Below are 20,074 nucleotides of genomic sequence, written 5' to 3'. Positions count from 1 at the left end.
GGGGCGCCTCCCAGGAAGGCGGGGAGGGGAGCGCCTGTTTACCCAGGAGGGCTGTGCTGATAGCACGTTCCTCGAGTTTACTTTGCTTTCCTTGAGTTTATTGTAAAGGGGTAAAGTTTTCGGATCTGTCACGTGACCCTGACAGGTCCTGCCTATGGCGCGGCAGACCACCCACGCCGAGGGCCATGGAACTGCTTAATAGAAACAGGCTTGTAATTGTGAGTCCGCGCCGCACTCCGCCGAAAGCCTCCGGCGGCCCAGCGCGCCGGGGTTTTTACACTTTCCGTTCCTTTTGTAAAGACGGAGGAGGAGGAGGAGAAGACGAAGACGAAGAAAAAGACGACGACAAGGAAGACAAAGAGATCCGCGGCGACAAGACTAGGGGGAGACGAGGGAAGACGGGAAGAAGACGGAGGAGCAGAGGACCAGGAAAGGGGGGCGCGGGGGGGAAAAGGAATTGATGTGAAATCCAAGCGCAGCGTCCGCGCCATCGGCACCCGCGCTCCGGGCAGGGCTTGACGGCCGGCTATGGTGAGTGCAGCCGGCTCGGCCGCCGCCGCCACCTCGCCCTCGCGCGGCGTGCGCCCCGGGAACGCGGGATTGCGGGGACGGGCAGGCGAGCGGGCGGGGCGGGCGGCGCGCCGGGGCCACGGGGCTGGGTGGGCTGCGCCGGCGGGGCTCAGGGGCGCCGGCCCGCGCCTCCAGGCTCGCTCGCTCGCACGCTCCGGGCCCCCGCCCCCCGAGGCCGGCCCCGCGGGGTGGGGAGGGGGCTGTCTGCGGCGGGCCCGGCCGGGGAACGGCTCCGAGGGGAATTCTCACGGAGGGGGTCGCCTGGGATCCCATTTTCACGCTTGAAAGGGTCGCCACCTTGGCTTCCGCTCATCAGCCTGGTGGTGGCTACTGGCTGCCAGCGGAGGCAGAGCGCTGGGGCTGGAGGGCTGGTGCGAAGAGTGACAGCGCCGGGGGGAGGGTGCGGGCCGGGAGCGCGCGCACCCGGGCGAGTTCTCTAGTCTCCCGGGAGCTCGGGGAGGTCTGCCCGAGGGGCTGGGCGTACGCTCTCGCACCCCTACCCAGTGTTCTCGGCACCTGGGCCTGGACTCTGAGTGGGACACCCAGGGCTAGGAGAGAAGTACCTTATCAAAACCCGAAGCGCAAGCATCCTTCTCCCGGTCGCCGTTGGTGGGAATGAGGGCCAAAGGGGCTTTCCTGGGTTCAGGAAGGGGCCACGGGTAGGAGAGGTATGTGTTGACTCTTGCACCCACGGAATTGGGCATTCTGGTGCCTGCCAACCATTAAAGAGGTGGGCGGCTAGCCCGGTGATGAGATGGCTAAGTAGGGCCTGAGGGGGATCCCTGAGGTGGGCCAGACTGATCCAAATCCATGTAGACCTGGTGCCAACCGTGGGACCACAAGACCTCCAGAGACTGTACCTCGGAGGTGACATATACTGTGTCTTCAGGTATTTAAGTTCCTGCTAAACATGATTCCTACTTGGTGGATGAGCAATAAACTCCAAATTTTCAGATCTCGATTTCCATTACCTAAGAAGAACCATATGGATTGTTGTCTATGGAAGACACCTAGAGACCTCTGTTTTCATAGACATGGGAGAGAAGACTATCTTCTTTCCTTTCTAGCCTTCCTTCCTCTCTAGGGAGGAACCATATGAAAGAACAGGAGCTAATAATAAAAACCCTCTATGGGTGGTTCTAAGTTTTTAATACTTTGATACTGAGGTCTTGAACTCCTACAATAGTCTTTTTCAGCATTTTGTGTGTTCGATTTTTTTTTTTTTTTTTTGGCTCCAGTAGTTCAACATGCAATTAATTGCCTCTACAAAGAAAGACAATGCCTTTTGGTGTCACCCTTTGTTACTGTAACTTATTATTTCTGGGTGGTATAAATTGTTGCCTCAGGTGCATTGTGTACCCATGTTGTAAAACAAGGGCTTTCAGTTGTGAGTTTGTGTGTGTTCCAGTTGTCACCCAGCTTCCTTCCACAAGACTGTTTCACAGCCTTTCACCTTTGAGTCTAAGACCTTTTTCTTTTAAAATGTTGAATCAAGGTAGACACCCATGGGCCCATTCTCAATTTGGGGTATTAGCTTCATTTCAAACTCACTGAGAAGTATATCTAATTTCTGGTTATAACCTAGTCATAAAGTAACAAGCTATTTGAATAGGAATTAGCACCATTTGGAATTATTTTGTGACTTTTTAAAAAAATCATCTTCAACTTTCTACAGATAGAAAAACTAATGAGGCAAATCAATATAGATTGAATAGATTAAAATATCTGTCTTCCCTATTTTGTCCTTTCTCTCTCTCTCTCACACACACACCTTTTATTTTCTCCCGCCTCTGCCACAGTGTATAAAGCCCTATTGAGACGTGTAGGCGTGATGTGTAAACCGGATTAGCAGTATGAAAGAAAGACACACAATGAGCTGGAATTGTTTTACTTCCCTTTCATTTCTCATGCCTATATCTCTAATAAATTTGTTGCTCCAGCAGTGGGTCAAAGGGATCATGTTGCTCAGCTTCTTTTTCATGCAAGACCCGATGGCAGAGATCACTGAAATGAATGGTGTGCCTTCTGCCAAATGCAGAGTTTGATATGGATATATTAGATGGGGAGTTAGAGACGAGGAGAGAGATGGATGGAAGAATGTTGGAAGTTTGGGTCTTTCCAGAATACGTCTCTATCTCTTAAAGTAATGTGGCTAAGAAGATATATAGACAAGGGAAGAAATAAATATAAGGGTCAATGCTGTTTTCTTTCAAGTTCATTGTAGACTGAGCATTTTCTCTGCAGTTAGTGACATTCCCAGCAAGAGAATACCAATCGCTTTGGCACCGTAGAAAGTCTTAAGTCCCTTTTCCAAATTAGTATGTGTACCTGGAGTAATAAACATGAAGATTTCAGGGACCTTTTCCGGACATCTCCTTCTACCACCCCCCCCCAACCCCCACCAAGCTCACTGCAAGCACACACACACAAAAAAGCCAGTGCTCCTGGGTTTGTGCTGTAGACCCCTCATTTACTCTTTTGTAGAATTGGGAGCAGCTTCCCATTAAAGGAGATCAGGGGTAATTAGCAGCATTATTTTGACAAGTTGGCTAGAGCTGTTCCCTTTCCTCCAGTTCTGGGGAGGGGGAAATACGGGAGGAAACAGAAGGTTGAAGGGAGAAGGGGAGGGGAGTCATTCTTAAGGGGGTTACATTCTGGGGCTGCTGAATTGGTTTTTTCCCTCCCCCTTTTAGACTCATTTTCTACCATCACCTTTAAGCAAATACAAAAGCTGCCAATGAGGAAATAATAAGGCACTCTTAGGGAGCCAAAAAATGGCTTGAATTGAGTCAACTCTTATCCAAGGTACCTGCTTTGAACTGCTCAGGTTCTGGCCCTTCACTCACATCCAGTGCCCTAGGCTCTCCATCCACAAATAGAATATCACTTTAAATCCCCAGTTCTCTCCCCATCACAGCCTCTCCACAGGAATACTTGTGGGACTTAATGTAATGTTTGCAATTCTTTGCATTTGTGGAAAAGAGTATTAAGCTCAGTAGATAAAATTATAACATGGCCCAAAGGTCAAATTACTAGAATACATCTACTCCTTCATTCATTGGTACTGTGCAGATATTAGTTAAATTACATTAGATTTTAAAGACCTAATTAGTTGGATCTGAGAAACCAGTGAAAAGTCAAGTTCCAGCGTGGTTTCTCATTACTCCACCAAGTGCAACTCCCACAGTTTCTTATCACTGGAATGTCCAAACACAAAGGGCAGATGTTTTATTTCAATGTCATCATTGGGATAATCAGATGTCATTTTTGAGATGTGTGTGGTGTGACCATGGTTATTTGAATATTGGAGTAGAGAAAAGATATGAAGGAATCATATTTTAAGAGTCTAAGGAATGTGTTTTGAAAACTACAAATTCCAATGAAGTCTTGGATCATGACAGAGAGACCAAAATGACAATTGATGCATTGAGATGGACTTTACTTGGAAAGGGAAAATGGGACACTCAAGAAAGAGGGCCAGCAACTCCTGCTGGTTGAAAAGGCACCAAGCGTCTCACTTGTTCAGTGCAGAAAGGCCACTAAAGAGATTTTTCCCAGCAGACACCTTTGCAGCCCTGGCTCCTCCTGTCAGCCTCCTCTCAGGTCTGGAGAATCCTGGTTGAAGTTAACAAACCCGGTGTGGCGCAGCGGTGCCCTGCACAGGGCATGCATATTAAAGCCGACAATGCTTACAAATGTAAATAAGGGCAGATTGATTAGGAACAACATTATCGCTGGGAATGTCGAACTCACATGCATCAGCAATGAGGCAAATTGGGGGCAGCCTCAGCCCTGACCACCCAAGTCGAGCAGGCTTTTACACTGGCTCCTCTTCCTTTCTTAAAATGTTACAGAAACAAGGCCAATTAGATCCTCAAAGTAATTCATCTCCGTGTATGAAAAAAGCAGACCACAGGGGAAGCGGCCACTGGGGGTGGGGAGATTAAGATAGCGCTTGTTAGAGCCCAGGCTGGGGATTGCCGTCCTGGAACCAATGGTAGAATTTACAGGCCGAGACTATTGTCTGAGATACTGAAAAGTTAACCTATCAAACAGCGGGTGAGGGGGCTAAGGGAGCTGAACACCCCAGAGATCAGTGTTCAGAACGTTTAGGAATTAAGTCAAACCCAGGGAGATGAACCCGAATGGAAGAGGTTTTGTCATCGAAATGGTGTACATGTAGCTGCGCGGGGAGTAATAGGAAATTGTTACGTGTGCATAGCTTATCATTTCGTTTTAGAATTCCATAATCTATACTGAAATTGCAATAAAGGAAAAACTAATGTTTTGGTCTAAAACACTATAGAATTTCGTAAAGAAAAACATAGCACCCTGCCTATAGCTACATGGTTACCTCTGCCACACAGCAAGCCTCGTATATAAGACTGACGTGTCTTTTTAGGGGTACCACCCCCAAAACCTTTAAAAATTAATTTCCAGCGGCACGCACAAAACGGTCTGACTTGAAACGTCAGTAGAACCATTCAGTGAAAAAATATATATATATATCACGTGTCCCGATATGCTATTTACCAAACATAATAAAGACCAGGATATTGCTCAAAGATTAAGCTTGCTCTCAGTCGAGCCCAATATTCCTGCGATCTTATTTATTAACGTACTGTCATTGGAAATGCACGCTGCTTGTCTTTTCTGAATTTTCGCAACCCTTCCTAGAGCCGCTCACAAAATCACGTGCTCCTTCCGAGTTTTAAGTTTTGACTTCACGCGCTGATCGGGTACTCAGGTCCTCCTCCTGATCTCGTGAACACCGCCTCAGACACTTCTACTGTCTTTGTCTCTTATTCTGCAGGACACCCCATTCAGCCCAGGGTACCGCACGCGTTTCGCCAGTTTGGGATTCAGAGGGCAGGGCCTCCCAGTGAAACCAGGAAGGAGAAAAGGCTAGAGGGAAGGTGGTGAGGCTGGTAGGAAGGGGAGGGAAGGGGAGAGAAGGGGGAGAAAAAAAAGGGAGGGTGAAAGACGAAGGAGAAAGGAAAGGGGAGATTGAAAGAAGGAGGGAGGGGGGAGCCGCCGAAGAGGAAGTAAGGCGGCGGGGAGGGCTGGCCGACTGGCCCCCTGCGGGAGCCGCGTGGGCCGCCCGGGTGGCCGGCGCGCCGGGCTGCAGTTCCTTTCGGGACGGGGCTGCTGAATGGGAAGGAACGCGAGCGATAAGCTATTGGCCGACCACGAGGAGGCCGCGCAGGCATTGGACGACGTAAGGGGGCCGGACCGCCTTCAGGAATGTACTACGGCGCGTCCGGCACGTCCGTCCGCGCCGGTGGGGCGTGCGCCTCCCTTGGGCTCCCGGGAGCCAGCGCTGGAGACTTGGAGCCCGCCTGGCGCTAGCCGAGCGCATCCAGTTCCCTACCTGCTTGACCAGGGTTGCGCAGGAGTTGGGAGTCCGGAGCTCGGCGCGCGCGGTAGCGGGCGCGCTCGGACAATCGCGCGCGCGCAATAGGCCTCCGGGCCCTTGGAGCGCGCGCCGACTGGGCCTTAGGTCACGTGGTAGCGTGGGCTCCGCCTTCTCCCCCGCTCCACCCCCTTTCCCTCCATCTGGGTTTCTTTCTTTCCTTTCCTTTTCTTTCTGTTTTTTTTTTTTTCAATGAACACACACCGTGTGCATCTTAAAGCCACAATGCCCCATTTCACGGCTTCAGTCGGCTGCTTGCTGCAGGGAGTGCCTCTGCAGTTCAATACTGTTTTTAAAAAAGAAAAAAAAAGTGGCGGTGAGGGGAACCAAATACTAAAATGAGGCAGAATAGAGAGTTTGTGGGTCTGGTCTCTATCTCGGGGAGGAACTTAACTTGCAAAAGAAAAAAAAACTCCAAAAAAAAAATTTTTTTAAATAAAAATCAGAGCCGTGTAGGCAGTTTAATTTGTCTCTGACCCCAGGATCCACCTTAGACTCGCAGGTTTTATGCCCCAACGGGAAGCGAATCCCCCTGATGTCTCGGTGACACTGGCTGCAGTGTCCGGACAAGTGCTCGCAATCGGCGCACAATTTGTTTCAAATGAATCCAGCATCAAAGCCTTTATTCTCCTTTATGTCACGCTACTATTAAATATAACAGGATGCGTACCAGTTTGGGGGGGTACGGTTTAAAAGATTATTTTTAAATAAACAGGGACTTGTAGTTAATGAAAAGGGGGGAGAGTCCAAATGAATCCAAAATAGGAAAGCTTTTCTCTCTTTCTAAAGAAAACATTTCTGTTTCTCCGGTTGTTAAAAGGATTCTGTTGTTTCTCCTCTACAAACGTCGCATTAAAGATTCAAATAAAAACGCCTCTGCCTCCACGAGACTGCTTCTGTGTCTAGATTCCACGTTTATAAAACACTGACTCCTTCAAACCTGGACTGTGCTGCCGTGGGGTTTAGAGAGGGAAAACGGAGAGGGGGGAGCGAATTTTAAGAAAGGGTGGCTTTTCCCAACGTCCTTACTCTCCTCTTTAACTTTACATTTTGTTTATCTTAATGCGAGGCGTTGTTCCCTGCGAGAGCCCAAGTCTTCTCTTTGGTTATAAAAGAAAAGAGAGAAGGGGAAAAAAAAAAAATCTGGCACACACTGGCGCACTATCCACCACCCTGTCATTATTGGTGCAGGCCTGGGAATTCAAGCTGGACCTCCCAGTATTTGCTGCAGCTTGAGGCCAAGGTGCCTCTGAAAGGGTTTTCTTTGAAGAAATTTCTGAAATTGTTTAAGCGCTTTAAAAAATATTACATTTCCCCCCGTGTCTATCGCGAGGCAAATACTCGTGTGTGTGTGTGTGCGCGCGCGCGCGCACGAGCAAAGCATCTTACAAAAAGAAGACACTGTTGAAAAGAAAAGGAATAAGAAAGAAAGGGAGGGGGAGCATTCCTTAATGGAAGTATTGCATGCGAGAAGGTTGGCGCTCTCGGAGGCTCCCCCCGAAGCCCGGGATGCACACACTGGGGTTGCCTACCTGGGTGGTCTCTCTACTTTGGTGAGCTGTTGCTAAGCAGCTAATAATAGTCATGTTTGCTGAGTAATTTCTGCCCTCCGCGAGCCAATCGCGTTGCAGAAACCCAAGCCATCTGACAGCCCCGGGGGCGGGAGCTCCAGCCTTTTTCTCTTTCGCTCGCTCTCTCCCCCTCCACCCCCTCCCCTCCTCCTCCTCTTTCTCCAAATGGAGAGAGTTCTTTTTTTTCTTCTTCCATCTCATCTATTGAATCAAGGAGCTGCTGCGGCCGCTGCCCGCTGCACACACACAGAGCGGAGTCCCCAGGTTCCGGGAGCGAAAGAGGCGCGCTGCACTGGGGCAGAATGGTCCAGCGGGTCAGCGAGGAGCACAAGAAAGCAGAGTCCGGGACCAAGCAGCCACCGAGAAGCCAGCAGCCAGAGCGCAAGCAGCCCGAGCAGCAGCTTCAGGAGCCGCCACCGCCAGCAACAACCGCCGCAACTGCAGCGGCGGCGGCGGCTGCCCCGGCCCGACAGCGCTGAGACCCGCCGGGCGCCCACGGACCCCTCGGCGGCGGCTCTGCCTTTACCCTTCGCGGCCGCTCGGGCTACCCGTGAGACGCCGAAAGAGTCAGCGAGGCCGGCGGGAGCGGCGGGGATTTGCTGGCGCTTTCTGCAGTGAAGGGGTCGCGGCGCGGGGCGGGAGACGGTAGGGGGAGTTGGGGACAGCCAGGAGCGCCGCGCGAGCGACCGAAGGACAGGCTGGCTCCACGCGCCGGCTCTCGCCCTCCGGAGAACTGGATGTGGGCAGCAGCAGCCGCAGAGACCTCGGGACCCCCGCGCAATGTGGCAATGGAAGGCGCAGGGTCTGACTCTCCGGCAGCGGCCGCGGCCGCAGCGGCAGCAGCGCCCGCTGTGTGAGCAGCAGCAGCGGCAGCAGCAGGTCTGTCAACCGGAGCCCCAGCCCGAACTGCCGGCGGCCAGCAGCGTCCTCGCTAGCCGAGCGCCAGGGCGCGCCGGGAGCCCGCAGCGGCGGCAGCAGCGCGCCGAGCCGCCGGGGAAACCTCGGTTCCCGCGGCGGCAACATGGCCTCGGCTGGTAACGCCGCCGAGCTCCAGAACCGCGGCGGCGGCGGCAGCTGCAGCGGGGCCCCGGGCCGGCCGGCCGGTGGCGGGAGGCGCAGGCGGACCGGGGGACTGCGCCGCAACGCCGTGCCGGACTGGGACTATCTGCACCGGCCCAGCTACTGCGACGCCGCCTTCGCTCTGGAGCAGATTTCCAAGGTGCATTTCAGTCTCTCCTCTCCTCCCACTCTCTCTTCCCTCCTCTTCCTCTTTGGAATCGTCCCCGCCACACACACACACACACACACACACACACACACACACACACACACCCTCCAAGGGGGGAAAAAGACAAGTGGGGATTGAAAAATTCAAACCCTCCCTCCGGTCCTGGGAGGAAAGGGCTGTCGGAGGTCTGCAGGGGGTGGAGATTGTGTGTGTGTGTGTGTGTGTGTGTGTGTGTGTGTGTGTACGTATGTACGCGCCCTCCCCAGCGTGCCTTTTCCGGAGCACTGGAAAGCGGTCCACAGTGGACCACCTCAAGAGCCGCCGCAGCGCGGCACTGCCCGATGCCCCTAAGCCCCCTCCTCCTGCGCCCCTGCCCCTATTTGCAGCCTAAACCCCTGTAATACTGCCACATTTCTTAACATCTTAGAGGGGGAGGCGGAGTGGAGAGAGGCGGAGAGAGGAGGGGGGGAGGAGGGAGCAGAAATAAAGGTGGTTTCCTTTTTTGGCAGCCGGTTTTGCTTTTGTTGAGCATGAAATCTCTGCTCCCTTAAAAATTATCCTCGGAAGAGGGCATCTCCTCTCTTCTTTTCCAATTTTTGAGCCACTTCTTCTCATAGTTTGCGGGGAAAGGGAAGTTGTAAACAAATTGCCACCTTAAATTCGTGGTGCGGGTCTGCGGAACGGCCGGGTTCATTGTGTTTACGAGGTTCGCTGAAATGTGTGGAATCTGGGGAAGGCAAGCACCCAGACAGGGGCCCGCTGGGGCTGTGGCCAGCGCAGGGGAAACGCCGCCGCCGGGAACAGCCAGCACCCAGTCAGGACCCCCGACTGCGTCGGCCTGGGCTCGTCCCCTGAGCACTCGGCTGCTTTTCGCGTTTAACCAGAAGGGAAGGGAGAGGAGGGAAAGATCCATGTGGCTGCCCTCTTCCGATCACAAATATTGTAAGTTGCAGATGGCTGCCCCATTTCCTAATTCAGCTCACACGGCGTCTCCCAACGCCATGGAAATGCATCGCGAGTGAGCTCCGGCGCCCACGCTCACCACGTGGATCCCAATTTACTACCAAGTCGGGCGGGGGAATCAGAATGGGGGAGTCCGCCATACATTGTTCCCAAAGCGCTCTTGTACCCAGTCCCTGCCCTCGGCGGAGCACCCCGAGAAGGGTGAAGGCTGGGGCAGAACTTGCGGGCAAGGGCGCAGTGGTTTGCTTGTTCTTAAATGGGTTCCATCGCAGGGATTACGCAGCCCCTCCCTTCCCGGACCTGTGTGAATATTTCCTGTATTGAATGGTGTCTCTCCTCACTGCCTCGGCTTCCTCTTGTTCCCGCAGTCCCTCTTCCCAGACCTTAAAGTCACTCGGGGATGCTACGCAGGCTGCGCGTGGGGGCGCCCCTGCTGTGGCTGAGGTGCAGCTCCCACGCTGCAGCCTGACTTTGATTTATGACCAGCCCCCCCCACCCCCACCCACGCCGCTCGCGTTTCCTCTGGCCGACCTGGGTTCCAGCCCGCAGGGCAACCCCCTCCCCCCCCCCGCCCGCCCCCCCATGCCGTCGCGGGTTGCCGGACGGGTGCGCGCAAGCGGGCGTGGACGCGCGGCCCGCGACTCCCGGGCGCTCACTCCTCCCTTCTGCTTCATCCTCAGGGGAAAGCTACTGGCCGGAAAGCGCCGCTGTGGCTGCGAGCGAAGTTTCAAAGACTCTTATTTAAACTGGGTTGTTACATTCAAAAAAACTGCGGCAAGTTCTTGGTTGTAGGCCTCCTCATATTTGGGGCCTTCGCTGTGGGATTAAAGGCAGCTAATCTCGAGACCAACGTGGAGGAGCTGTGGGTGGAAGGTAAGAAACTCCGCGCCCGCCGCGGCGCCCTCTCGTCCCCCCAACCCGGGCCCCCTTCCCTTCCTTCCAATTGATAAAGATATTTGCCAGCATACACCTAGATCCTTTCTGTGAAGAGCGAAAACCCCCTGCCCGCACCAGGGGGAATTGTTTATTGTTTGGGCGCCTGGCCAGGAGCCAGGCCCGTCCGACAAAGGCCGCGCTGTAATCTACTCCGGGAGCTGCGCTTTGCGAGGTGTTGTGGGAGAGAGTGGCGAGGGCGGGCCGGCGGGGGCGCAAGGGGGCCTCTCCGCGGGACAGACCACTCCGCTAGGCCGGGGGGGCCCCCAGGTCCAGCCGCCACCACCGCTCGCCTCCGCCGCGCGCCCAGACGGCGGCCGGAGGAAGGCGTTTGCTCTGCCTGCTCGCGTCCTCAGCTTCCTTCCCTCCCCCACCCCCACCCACGGCGTCCAAAGAGAAAGGAGGGTGGGGGCAGAGAGAGGCCACCCCTCTGGCTGGAGGGAGTGTGCGCGCCCCCGGCGGCCGCGGCCGCCGCGCGGAGGGCGGGGGGCGGGAGCAACGCGGGCCTGCGGAGGCGGCGGCGTGTGTGGTCCTGTTTTTGGACAGCTTTCAACTCTTGGGGAAAAAAAACATTTGTCTCAAGGTACAAAAAAAGGGGGGGGGGGGGTGTGGGGGAAAAGGAGTTGAAAAAAAACAGTAAAGCACAGACTGGAACGCTTGTTTGCAAAGTAGATTAATGTTTCCTCGCGGGTGGGGGCTTTTAAAATGGAATTATTCTGGGAGAAAGCAGTGTTTTGCAGGCTGAGAGAATTAAAAAAAATGTGTTTTAAAAGAACGCGGGTTTGGAGGGAGGGGCCATGGGAGCTCTGCAAGGGTTCTGCCAGTCTTTTATCCACATTCCTCAATTTGGGGGTTCTTGAAGTCTTTTTTTTTCAAGTGGTTGTAAATTTAAAATAGATCACACATAGAGACGTACGCCGCCACCGCTGACGGAAACATTTTACATTCTTTGTGTAAATCTCTTTGATTCAGGGGTTTTGTTTGGGGCGGGGGAGAGAAGGGGGTTGTTTTTGTTTTGTTTTGTTTTTGGAAAGTAACATTGTTGGTGTTTGGAAACATTTAACCCCTGAACACTACCTAGGTAATCTCTTAAAATCAGATGGGAGAGATGGGTTGAGGTAATTATGTAGATACTTCAAACCGGAATATCGGAGGCATTCCTAGTGATATCTAAGACAAAATTTGGAAGCCTAAGAGTACATGCATAATTGCATAATTGATCCCTCTTCAAAACACTCTTGGAGACCTAGCCTTGGAGAATATTAAATCTTGCCTTGTTTGTGAAGATTCAGCTTTCAGTGTTTTGCAAGCATATGGTGGAGTCTTTAGTTGAGAAGTGACAATTAAAATAATAGTCCAAATAATTAAGACCAGAAAACATTCTTGCCTTAAGTAGCTTGGTAATGAATACAACAGTGTTCTTTGGATTGAATCCATGGGGTAATTTACCTCAACTCAGGGCCTCATTGTCATTAGTAGATAAAAGAAGGATTTTATTAAGCATATATAATGTCTTAACAGCAAGTTTACTGTGCATCTATAATGGTCCTAGCACGGTGCTGGGCACTGAAGGGACACTGAAGATATGAGACACTCCCTGTGCACAAATTCACACACTTAAAACTATTAGAGTTGAATGTCAGACTTGCATTAAATTTGAAACTTAAATGGCAAAAGAAAAAACCTTCCATGGAGGTGGTGAGGCAAATTAGGGCAACCTAGAGCAGAGGAGGGAGGGAGTTCTAAGCAGAAGCTCAGAAAAGGGGTCAAAGGCCCAAGCTGAGTGGACAGCAGCAGTGGGAGGCCCCCTGTGGGGCAGGGATAGGGTGCAGTAGCTCTTTGGGGCCCTGGACCATTTAGAAATGATGTGATTGGCTAGACTGTGAGCAGCTGCCCCAGGTTCTAGGGCAGAGCAAGAGATGAGTAAATTTCCCTTTCTGCTACTTGGATCAACAAATTTGTTGGGTGTCTATGATGATGACAAAAGACCATATCTTGTTGCTTTGAGCAAGACTTGCCAGTAGATTTTTAATAAGTTTATAGACAACTAACTTATTTGTGTGTGTGTGTGTGTGTGTGTTAGTCCAGCTCAATTGTGTCCAATTCTTTGTGACCTCATGGACTGTAGCCCACCAGGCTCCTCTGTCCATGGAATTCTCCAAGCAAGAATACTGGAGTGGGTAGCCACTCCCTTCTCCAGGGCATCTTCCCAACCCAGGATCAAACCCAGGTCTCCTGCATTGTAGGCAGATTCTTTAGCATCTGAGCCACCAGGGAAGCCCCCACTTATTTGTATAACATTGTACAAATATTTTTAGAAGTAACTATGTTTGTGCATTACATAACTCATTTCAAGTCCTGGGAGAAGAAACATGCTGAGGCTCTAGCTTAGTGATAGAGTGCTGGGAAATGACACACCTGAGATAAGACTCATTGTGCCTACTTTGGACCTCTGAGCTATTTCTTTCCCATTCTGTTTTGGCAGTTTCAGTGTGGTCACTGATTCTTTGGCCAGATACTCCATACTATCACTTGTTAAACAACTACCCTTACCATTTATATTATCACATGCCTTACCACTCAGTAAAGTAGCTATCTATTATTTTTATTTTTATAACCTGATAGCCTTTGTAACATTTTTTTTTACTAGATGATTGAATTATTGTCCTATTTTGTATGTGAGAAATTATGGATCCTCTGTGTCTCCGTGTCCACCCTGCCTACTGGTGACTTAAGTCAGCCTGATCTGTTGCCTTGACCTTGATTTGCCATTCCTTCATTCCATACTCTCTTCCCCTGTAGAAGAAGCAACAGTTGCAAAAGTGTAAATAAACCCAACCAAGGAGGCCACCATACCATTTTATAATTTTAATTTAAATTCAAAGTAGAGGTAACAATGAGGAAGTCTTGTTTGTGACATAGTGAGCTTAATGTTTATATCAACAGCAAATAATGGAATTATTTGCTTTTCAGAGTAAGAATTCTCTGTTATCCTAAACTTTAGTAGAGTAAAATGAGAAGTAACTTGGAATGTAGGTTAATTTGCACTTTAGTGTCTTAGGTACATTCTTCATCACTATCAGCAAAGAAACCTGTTAGATAGTCATTTCTTAATAGAGACTGCAGATATTCTGGACATAAACAAGGGTGCTTGCTAAACCAAGTGAATGGAGGTCGCATATTTTCTTAGTTAAAAAGCAACAGAAGAAAGCATAAGAGATTTCAAGGGGAGACAGTGCTGAGGAACAATTTATAAAATGTTATTTCTTCTGTTGATAAAAATTGACGTGTATATGCAAAAGCAACTATACATCTGTACACAGGTACATTAATATCTCGGTAAGATTGATTTATAGATAATGTATTAATATCTTCACTTGCCTTTATATCTGTGTATACACATAGACTTACTACAAGTATCCTCATATCTGCCAAAATAATGTTATCTTTTTAATATAGTCAGCAAATTAAAGGGATCCACTTGATAGGCTGTATCTTTGATTTGGCTTTCATGCTTTGTTTAACATGCTGAGGAAACATGGCTTTATAAAGACAGTTTGAATACATTGGCCACAATGTGCAGCCAATATAATCTAGATAAGGAAGATGTTTTTTATGGCATTGGTGATAAGAATTCTTTGATTCTGCAGTTACAGTGTTCATACAATGATTGCTTTTTAAGAAACTGTCAATATACATTAGGTGCTAGCTTGGGTCTTAGGGTTATAGTATTTGCAAGTAAAAAAATTTCAAATCTAGATTGCTTGTGAATGGAGTCCTGAGGGTGGGTGAAATAATATGTGGAATGTTTCAGTAACACCAGCCAGTGGCAGCAAGGTCAGGGAGAGAGTGTTACTTAAAAATACTCATTCAGCACATGTTCTCAGTGACTGCTCTGTGTCAGGTACTGCCTGAAGCTCCAGAGTGATGTTGGTGAAAGACCCTCATCCCTGTCCTCAGGGGACTTCCGCCCCGCAGACACACAGACCAGTGGCAGGATAGCAGGGGCACCTTGTTGGATAGCCCTGAGGAAGGGGGCCTGAGTCAGGGGCAGGGCTGGTGGTGGGGCATTCCAGGTCAAAGGAACAGCATGGGCAAAGGCTCAGAGGACGGGGGTGTGGTCTCTGGGAGAACTTCCAGTGCTTACCATTGGTTGGGACCTCAGGTTTGAGGTGGGACACCTTGAGTCTTGGAAGGTCCAGCTATGTAGCAGGAAGGTCTCTGATGTGTGCAGGGTGTTTGGCAGGTGGTGTCAGCGGGGACTTGCCAGATCTTCCTTTAGCCATTCTTTGCCTGCCTTAAGGTTTACACTAGTGTATTTGGCCTCCGGCTCCCTCCTTGGTACCAGAGAGCTTCCCCAGGATCTCACAGAAGGGAAATGCTTTCTTTTTAATCTTGCCGATTTCTCTGTTGGTTTTGCATTTTTGCTTAGTGCTTTTATCCTTCTGCCTCACTTAGTATCTACCCCTCCACTCCAACCCTCTCTGAGACATGAGTTTGTTGTCATGATTCTCCAGTGATAGAACATTCATTTATCTTTTTGAGCCTTTTGTTTTTTTCTTTAAACATTGCCTCCTTTACTGCAAAAGATAACAGCCTTGAAATGAATCCACATTGTCTTGTGTTTGGTTATTAACATCTCTGGAGGCCGGCATCAAAAGAGGACACAAGTTATAACTTGGTTTTTTCTTAAGGCACATGGCCTTTTTTTTTTTTTTTTAATGCTTGCTTGGTATTTCTAAGTGCTCTAGAGTTTGTAGTTGCTGGCATAAGCCTTCAGTGCTCTTGGCTGTTTTTGGCTCTAACTTAGGCAGTTAGAGGAGATAATTGAGCTTCACCTTTTCAGTTTGGAACGATGTTTCTCACTATTGACGTTTGGGGCTGGATGATTCTCTGTTGGGGGAGCTGTCCTGTACACTGAGGTATGTTTAATAGTATCCTTGGATTTTACCTACTAGATGCTGGTAGCACTCTCCTGGATGTGATAATTGTGTTTCTATTCATTGTCAAATGTGGGGGTGGGGGTTGCAAAATTGCCCCAATTGAGAACCAGTGGTTTAGATAATAGGTAATAGATTGCAGTTAGAAGACGGATGTTGTGCAGATGGAAGGCTTTTATTACACTGCTAAAGCATTGCCATAAATGTGAAAGCTTTAAGATAACTCTCCCTCCCCATCCCTATATTTACTGACCCAGGTTCTAACTTTTTTCATGCAAATAATTTAAATTTTTGATTATCCTTAGAATTATATTAAGTAGCAAGTAAAAACATCATGAAAACTTGAGAATAGGTGGGGATAGGCCATAGAAGAAGGGAGAAGTGTTATATTCGGATACATTTTTTTTTTCCTTTTCCTTTGGGTAACTTAATTTTGCAGATAGACCTCACTGGATTTCCAACACAGTAGACTAAAGGTTTTAAGCATGAATGTGACTTTACAAAAAGCAACAAAAGACACCACTGGACTTTGCTTATACAGCAATAACAGCTCCTTTCCAAAGCCCACATAGTACATGGGCTCTTGATGATCCAGTTCTCCTCCAGATGTTCCTGCCACACACCGCTTGTTGCCAGGTGCTCTTGTGCAGCAGAACCAAAGAAACAACGAGGGACTGAAGCCCGTCTGCCAGACAGGCGGTGCACAGGCTCTGCTCTTACTGCCCTCTCCAAGGTTATCAGCCAGTTTCTGGTTTCTGGAGCCGTCAGTTTGGGGGTTTTGGCATTTCACAAAGGAGAGAAAGAAAAAGGCAACAGCTTCTTTCTGCTCCTTGGTCCCCTAGGCACTTTTAAAATGAAGACTACGTGTTTTAGATAGTTGTTTGATTCTGACAGTGGGCACATACATACAGGTGGAAGCAATTGTGCCATAGCTTTCATATCTGGAGAAAAACATCAAAAAATAAATGCCCAACAATAAGTGCTTTAAAAATAACAGATAGCCTCAGATGCCATCTTCCTATGGCAGCTGACCCTCTAAATCCTTATATCTCTTTGGTGCCTGCCACTCTTGACCCTCTGACAAGTTTAGAGGTCAGGTTGGGCGATGGAGTGTTTCAGATATGTGGAACGCTGCTTGGAGGTTCCAGAAGATGACAGCTTCCAGATGTATGAACCGCCAGATCAGTTTGTTTGGATTATGCTCCACAGCTGATGGCGAGATTAACGCTGGCTGGACAAGCTATGGGAGATTTGTCTGGTTTCCACAATGCCATGTTTATATTTCATTGGGATTTCTCCTTCAAAGCTGACCTCCCCATGACCCCTGCAGCTCTGTCCACTCAGGCTGAGCTGTAACTTGTCTGCCCTCCTTCTCTTATTGGGGGGGGGGTCACAGTTAAGCAGTGGAAGGGGCTGTTTATATGGCTGCCCCCCTACTTTGTTCACACCAGTAGGACTGAATCTGCCCAGATTTAACTCCTGAAGAGTAATCTATTCAACTGGTTGAGAAGAGGGGAGTGTTTTAAGCTTTTTTTTTGCTTTTAAAACAAGTATGGAAATAGTTTAAATTATTTGAAAGGAGACCAGATTTAATAGAAGCCATTTCGCAAAAATACACTATTTTAACTTAGCACTATTTTAAAAAAAGGTTGAGAGAATTGTAGCTATGTGAGACTTCCCTAAATAATTGCCATACTTGAATGATTCTATTATTAAAATACTGTTATTTGCTTTGCTGCTCATCAGTTCCCAGAACCTTTTCTCCATCCTTCTTCCCCTCTCCTCCATCACCTGTATCCATCCCTTTGCCCTTCTGCCCTCCTCTCTTCTCTCTCCCTCCCACCTGCCCGTCTTCCCACCTATTCATAAACTGCCCAAATCCAATCCTAGTGGCTCTCTGGAATTACTAGTGTGAAATCTGAAATGGTAGTAAATCTGGTTAGTCACAAACTGACAGGAAGGAATTAGAAAATGTATTGTTTCAAATCAGCTGTGGGAGATACTAGATGCAGAGCTACCATCTGCATCCTTAGGGTTCTTAGGTTGTATGAGGGTTGGTTTCAAGACTGTTTCTTTGATGGGGTCTTATCAGTAGATGTGCTTCTCCTATTGAAGAGTCATGGCATTTTAATGAGCTTTTGAGGTAACTTTAGAGTCCACTGATGTGTGGACTATGAAACAAGTCCTAGTCCCCTGTGCTTAATGTGCCATATGAATGTGAAGAATTGGGCCCCATAGTGTTTCTGAGATGGTAAGTGAAACATACACCATGACATTCCATCCCAGGTCCTCCACCTTCAGGTGTTCCCTGGGTGGAACTCTCTCATCAGAACCAAAGGTAGCATGGAGCCTGGATAGAGGTGGAAGAGGACAGGTGGAAACATTTTGGCTGATGCCACAGCATTAGATGGTCTGTCCTCATGAGAAATCTCAGTTGACATCCCGGAATGCGGACAACTCTGCTCATGAAGGCATTTCTGGCAGCCCAGAAAGAGGAAGCTCCTTGGGATTTCCTTGGTGGAAACCTATCTCAAATACCTAGTCATCATCAGGGTCACCAAAATATAAGCATTTTTATTACTCTTTGCTTCTAAACTCTGCATTTAGGAGCTTTATGGTAATACTTTTTAGATTTTTTTTTCCTCTTAATTGGATATAGGGTTGTTATTTCCTTCACTACAATATCTCAGTTTTTCTCCATAAGTCTTTACGTTTGACAGAAATAACTAGTCTTTCAAAACAGTAGAATGCTGCCATTGAGGAACTGCTTGACTGTTGAGAGTTTTAGGAGTTCTATTTACAGAAAGATGCCTCCTGTCCTCAGTCCCTTCAAGACTGTGACCATTTTGTTGTATTGGGGGCTTAGAGCATAGTTGGAAAAACAGCTGTCATGTGTTAAGGAAACTCGTTGGTGGGCAGTCAGGTACCTGCTAATGAGTGACAAGTTTGTTGTTGGAGAGATTTATAATGTGGAGGCAGGGCCTTATTTCTAATCCAGAAACCCAGGTGTGAGTAGGCCCAAATGATCCACACTGCATGTGGGTCCCAGAACACCACTGGCCATGGAGGCAAGGCTAGTGAGAAGCAAGCCTCCATACCGCAGCACAAGCTTTATCTGTTATAGTTAAAATAAATGAAAAAACAGGAGACTTCCGCAATTTAGCAACCAAGATAGTCTTCAGTTATTGATGAAGCATATATGAAAGTAAACAAAAGGAGCTGGAAGTGGGCTTTGTTAAGTCAATGTGCATGACTTTTTTTTTCCTTTTAAACCATTGCTTAAGGGCTTCTGGCCCCTAGCTCAGGAATCCTGCCCAAAAATGCCAGATGTATTACACAGTCAAGTACTGCAATGTAAACAGTCCTCTGTGCCATGAGACAGGGTGGTCCACCTCCTATTCAAGAACAGCAAGAGACTGAGAGGGAATGAGAGGGGTAAGCCTTCTGCAGCGAGCACAGTAGTGATCCCATCATTTGTATTTTTAGCTGCATAGTCAAGATTTGAAACTACAAAAAACCCAGATGAGTTAATACTTTGGACTAGTAAGGAAAAGCAACTTGAATTGGGATGCCAAAGAGAGAAAGATGTGGCTTGGATAATGTTGCTTCATTGGGTCAGATATATTTATATAAAGTTGAACAGAATGGTGGGATGAGCTGATAGGAAGAAAGCTATTGTCTTCATAGCAGCATCCTCAAGCTACTATGAGCCTTCCCCTTATTATCTGCTGCAAGGAAAAGCCAGCTTCTTTCACAGTCCCTTTATACTGGTTGGTGCACCTTCTGTGTGTGAACCTAAGATTTATCACAAGACTGCCCTGGTCTTTTGTAGCCAGGGTGGGGGTGGGATAACCCAGGTGACACTGCAAAATGAATGACCTTCCAGTTTGCTCCCAATTTCTAAATTTAAATAAAGAATTTGCTAATTAAGATCATTTGGAGGTGAGAAAGCAAGCACTTGGGGCCATCCCTTCTGTAGAATGTATCTTATGTGCTGTGGGCAGTTCAAGGAAATTGAAATGGCTAGACAGATCTGCATACCCAAATAATCAAATACTAAGCAGTGCTTACAGTGACTAGACTCAGTGTTTTTAAAAACGAATCGGAAAGTGTTCTGTGAGTTAGGAGGAAATGGGGTTTCAGCTTGGACTTCGGGAATTGTTAAAACAACCTATGATAATATTACCTTTATTTAATAAATCCGTTCTGTAGAATGATCTGAGAAAATTGCTTTAAGAAACATTGATGATAAAAAGAGGAACTTTGAGATTAAGGAGAATGTAGGCTTTTTGACTCTATCCTGCCCTCCTCCCGCCCTCCCTTCCCAACCACTTTTTTTCTTTTTTCTTTCTCTGAATTCTCCCATCTTCCCCACCCCCATTCCCTCCCTTGATTTCCTTTGCTCCTGCAGTGGCAAAACCAGAAAATCTCACAAAAATAGATGTAAGTATCACAC

General features: G+C 48.5%; 1 protein-coding gene and 1 long non-coding RNA gene across 6 annotated transcripts in view; one reads left to right on the top strand and one right to left on the bottom strand.

Moving 5' to 3' along the window:
- Positions 1–418: 418 nt before the first annotated feature.
- Positions 419–20,074, top strand: part of PTCH1 (patched 1) — a 69,195-nt gene continuing 49,539 nt past the window's right edge. For 2 of the 5 annotated variants that reach the window (XM_055578998.1, XM_055578997.1), the window contains exons 1-2: positions 8,460–8,773; positions 10,426–10,618. In XM_055578998.1, the coding sequence (XP_055434973.1) occupies positions 8,576–8,773; positions 10,426–10,618 (391 nt within the window). In that variant the 5' untranslated portion in view covers positions 8,460–8,575. Of the gene's footprint in view, positions 532–8,459; positions 8,774–9,295; positions 9,725–10,425; positions 10,619–11,157; positions 11,262–20,074 lie in introns of those variants that run through there. The other 3 variants (XM_055578999.1, XM_055579000.1, XM_055579001.1) reach the window with 3 other exon arrangements.
- On the bottom strand, positions 1,652–7,278 carry LOC129650477 (uncharacterized). Its single transcript, XR_008713789.1, has 3 exons — positions 5,942–7,278; positions 4,324–5,495; positions 1,652–4,225 (listed from the first exon to the last, which is right to left on the bottom strand). It is a non-coding gene; the product is annotated as an uncharacterized LOC129650477 (long non-coding RNA).

Source organism: Bubalus kerabau, chromosome 4 (genome assembly GCF_029407905.1).
Source record: "Bubalus kerabau isolate K-KA32 ecotype Philippines breed swamp buffalo chromosome 4, PCC_UOA_SB_1v2, whole genome shotgun sequence".
In the NCBI taxonomy this organism is placed as follows: domain Eukaryota; kingdom Metazoa; phylum Chordata; class Mammalia; order Artiodactyla; family Bovidae; genus Bubalus; species Bubalus kerabau.
Note: the sequence above shows the minus strand (reverse complement) of the source record. Positions and strands in the feature narration are given on the sequence as shown.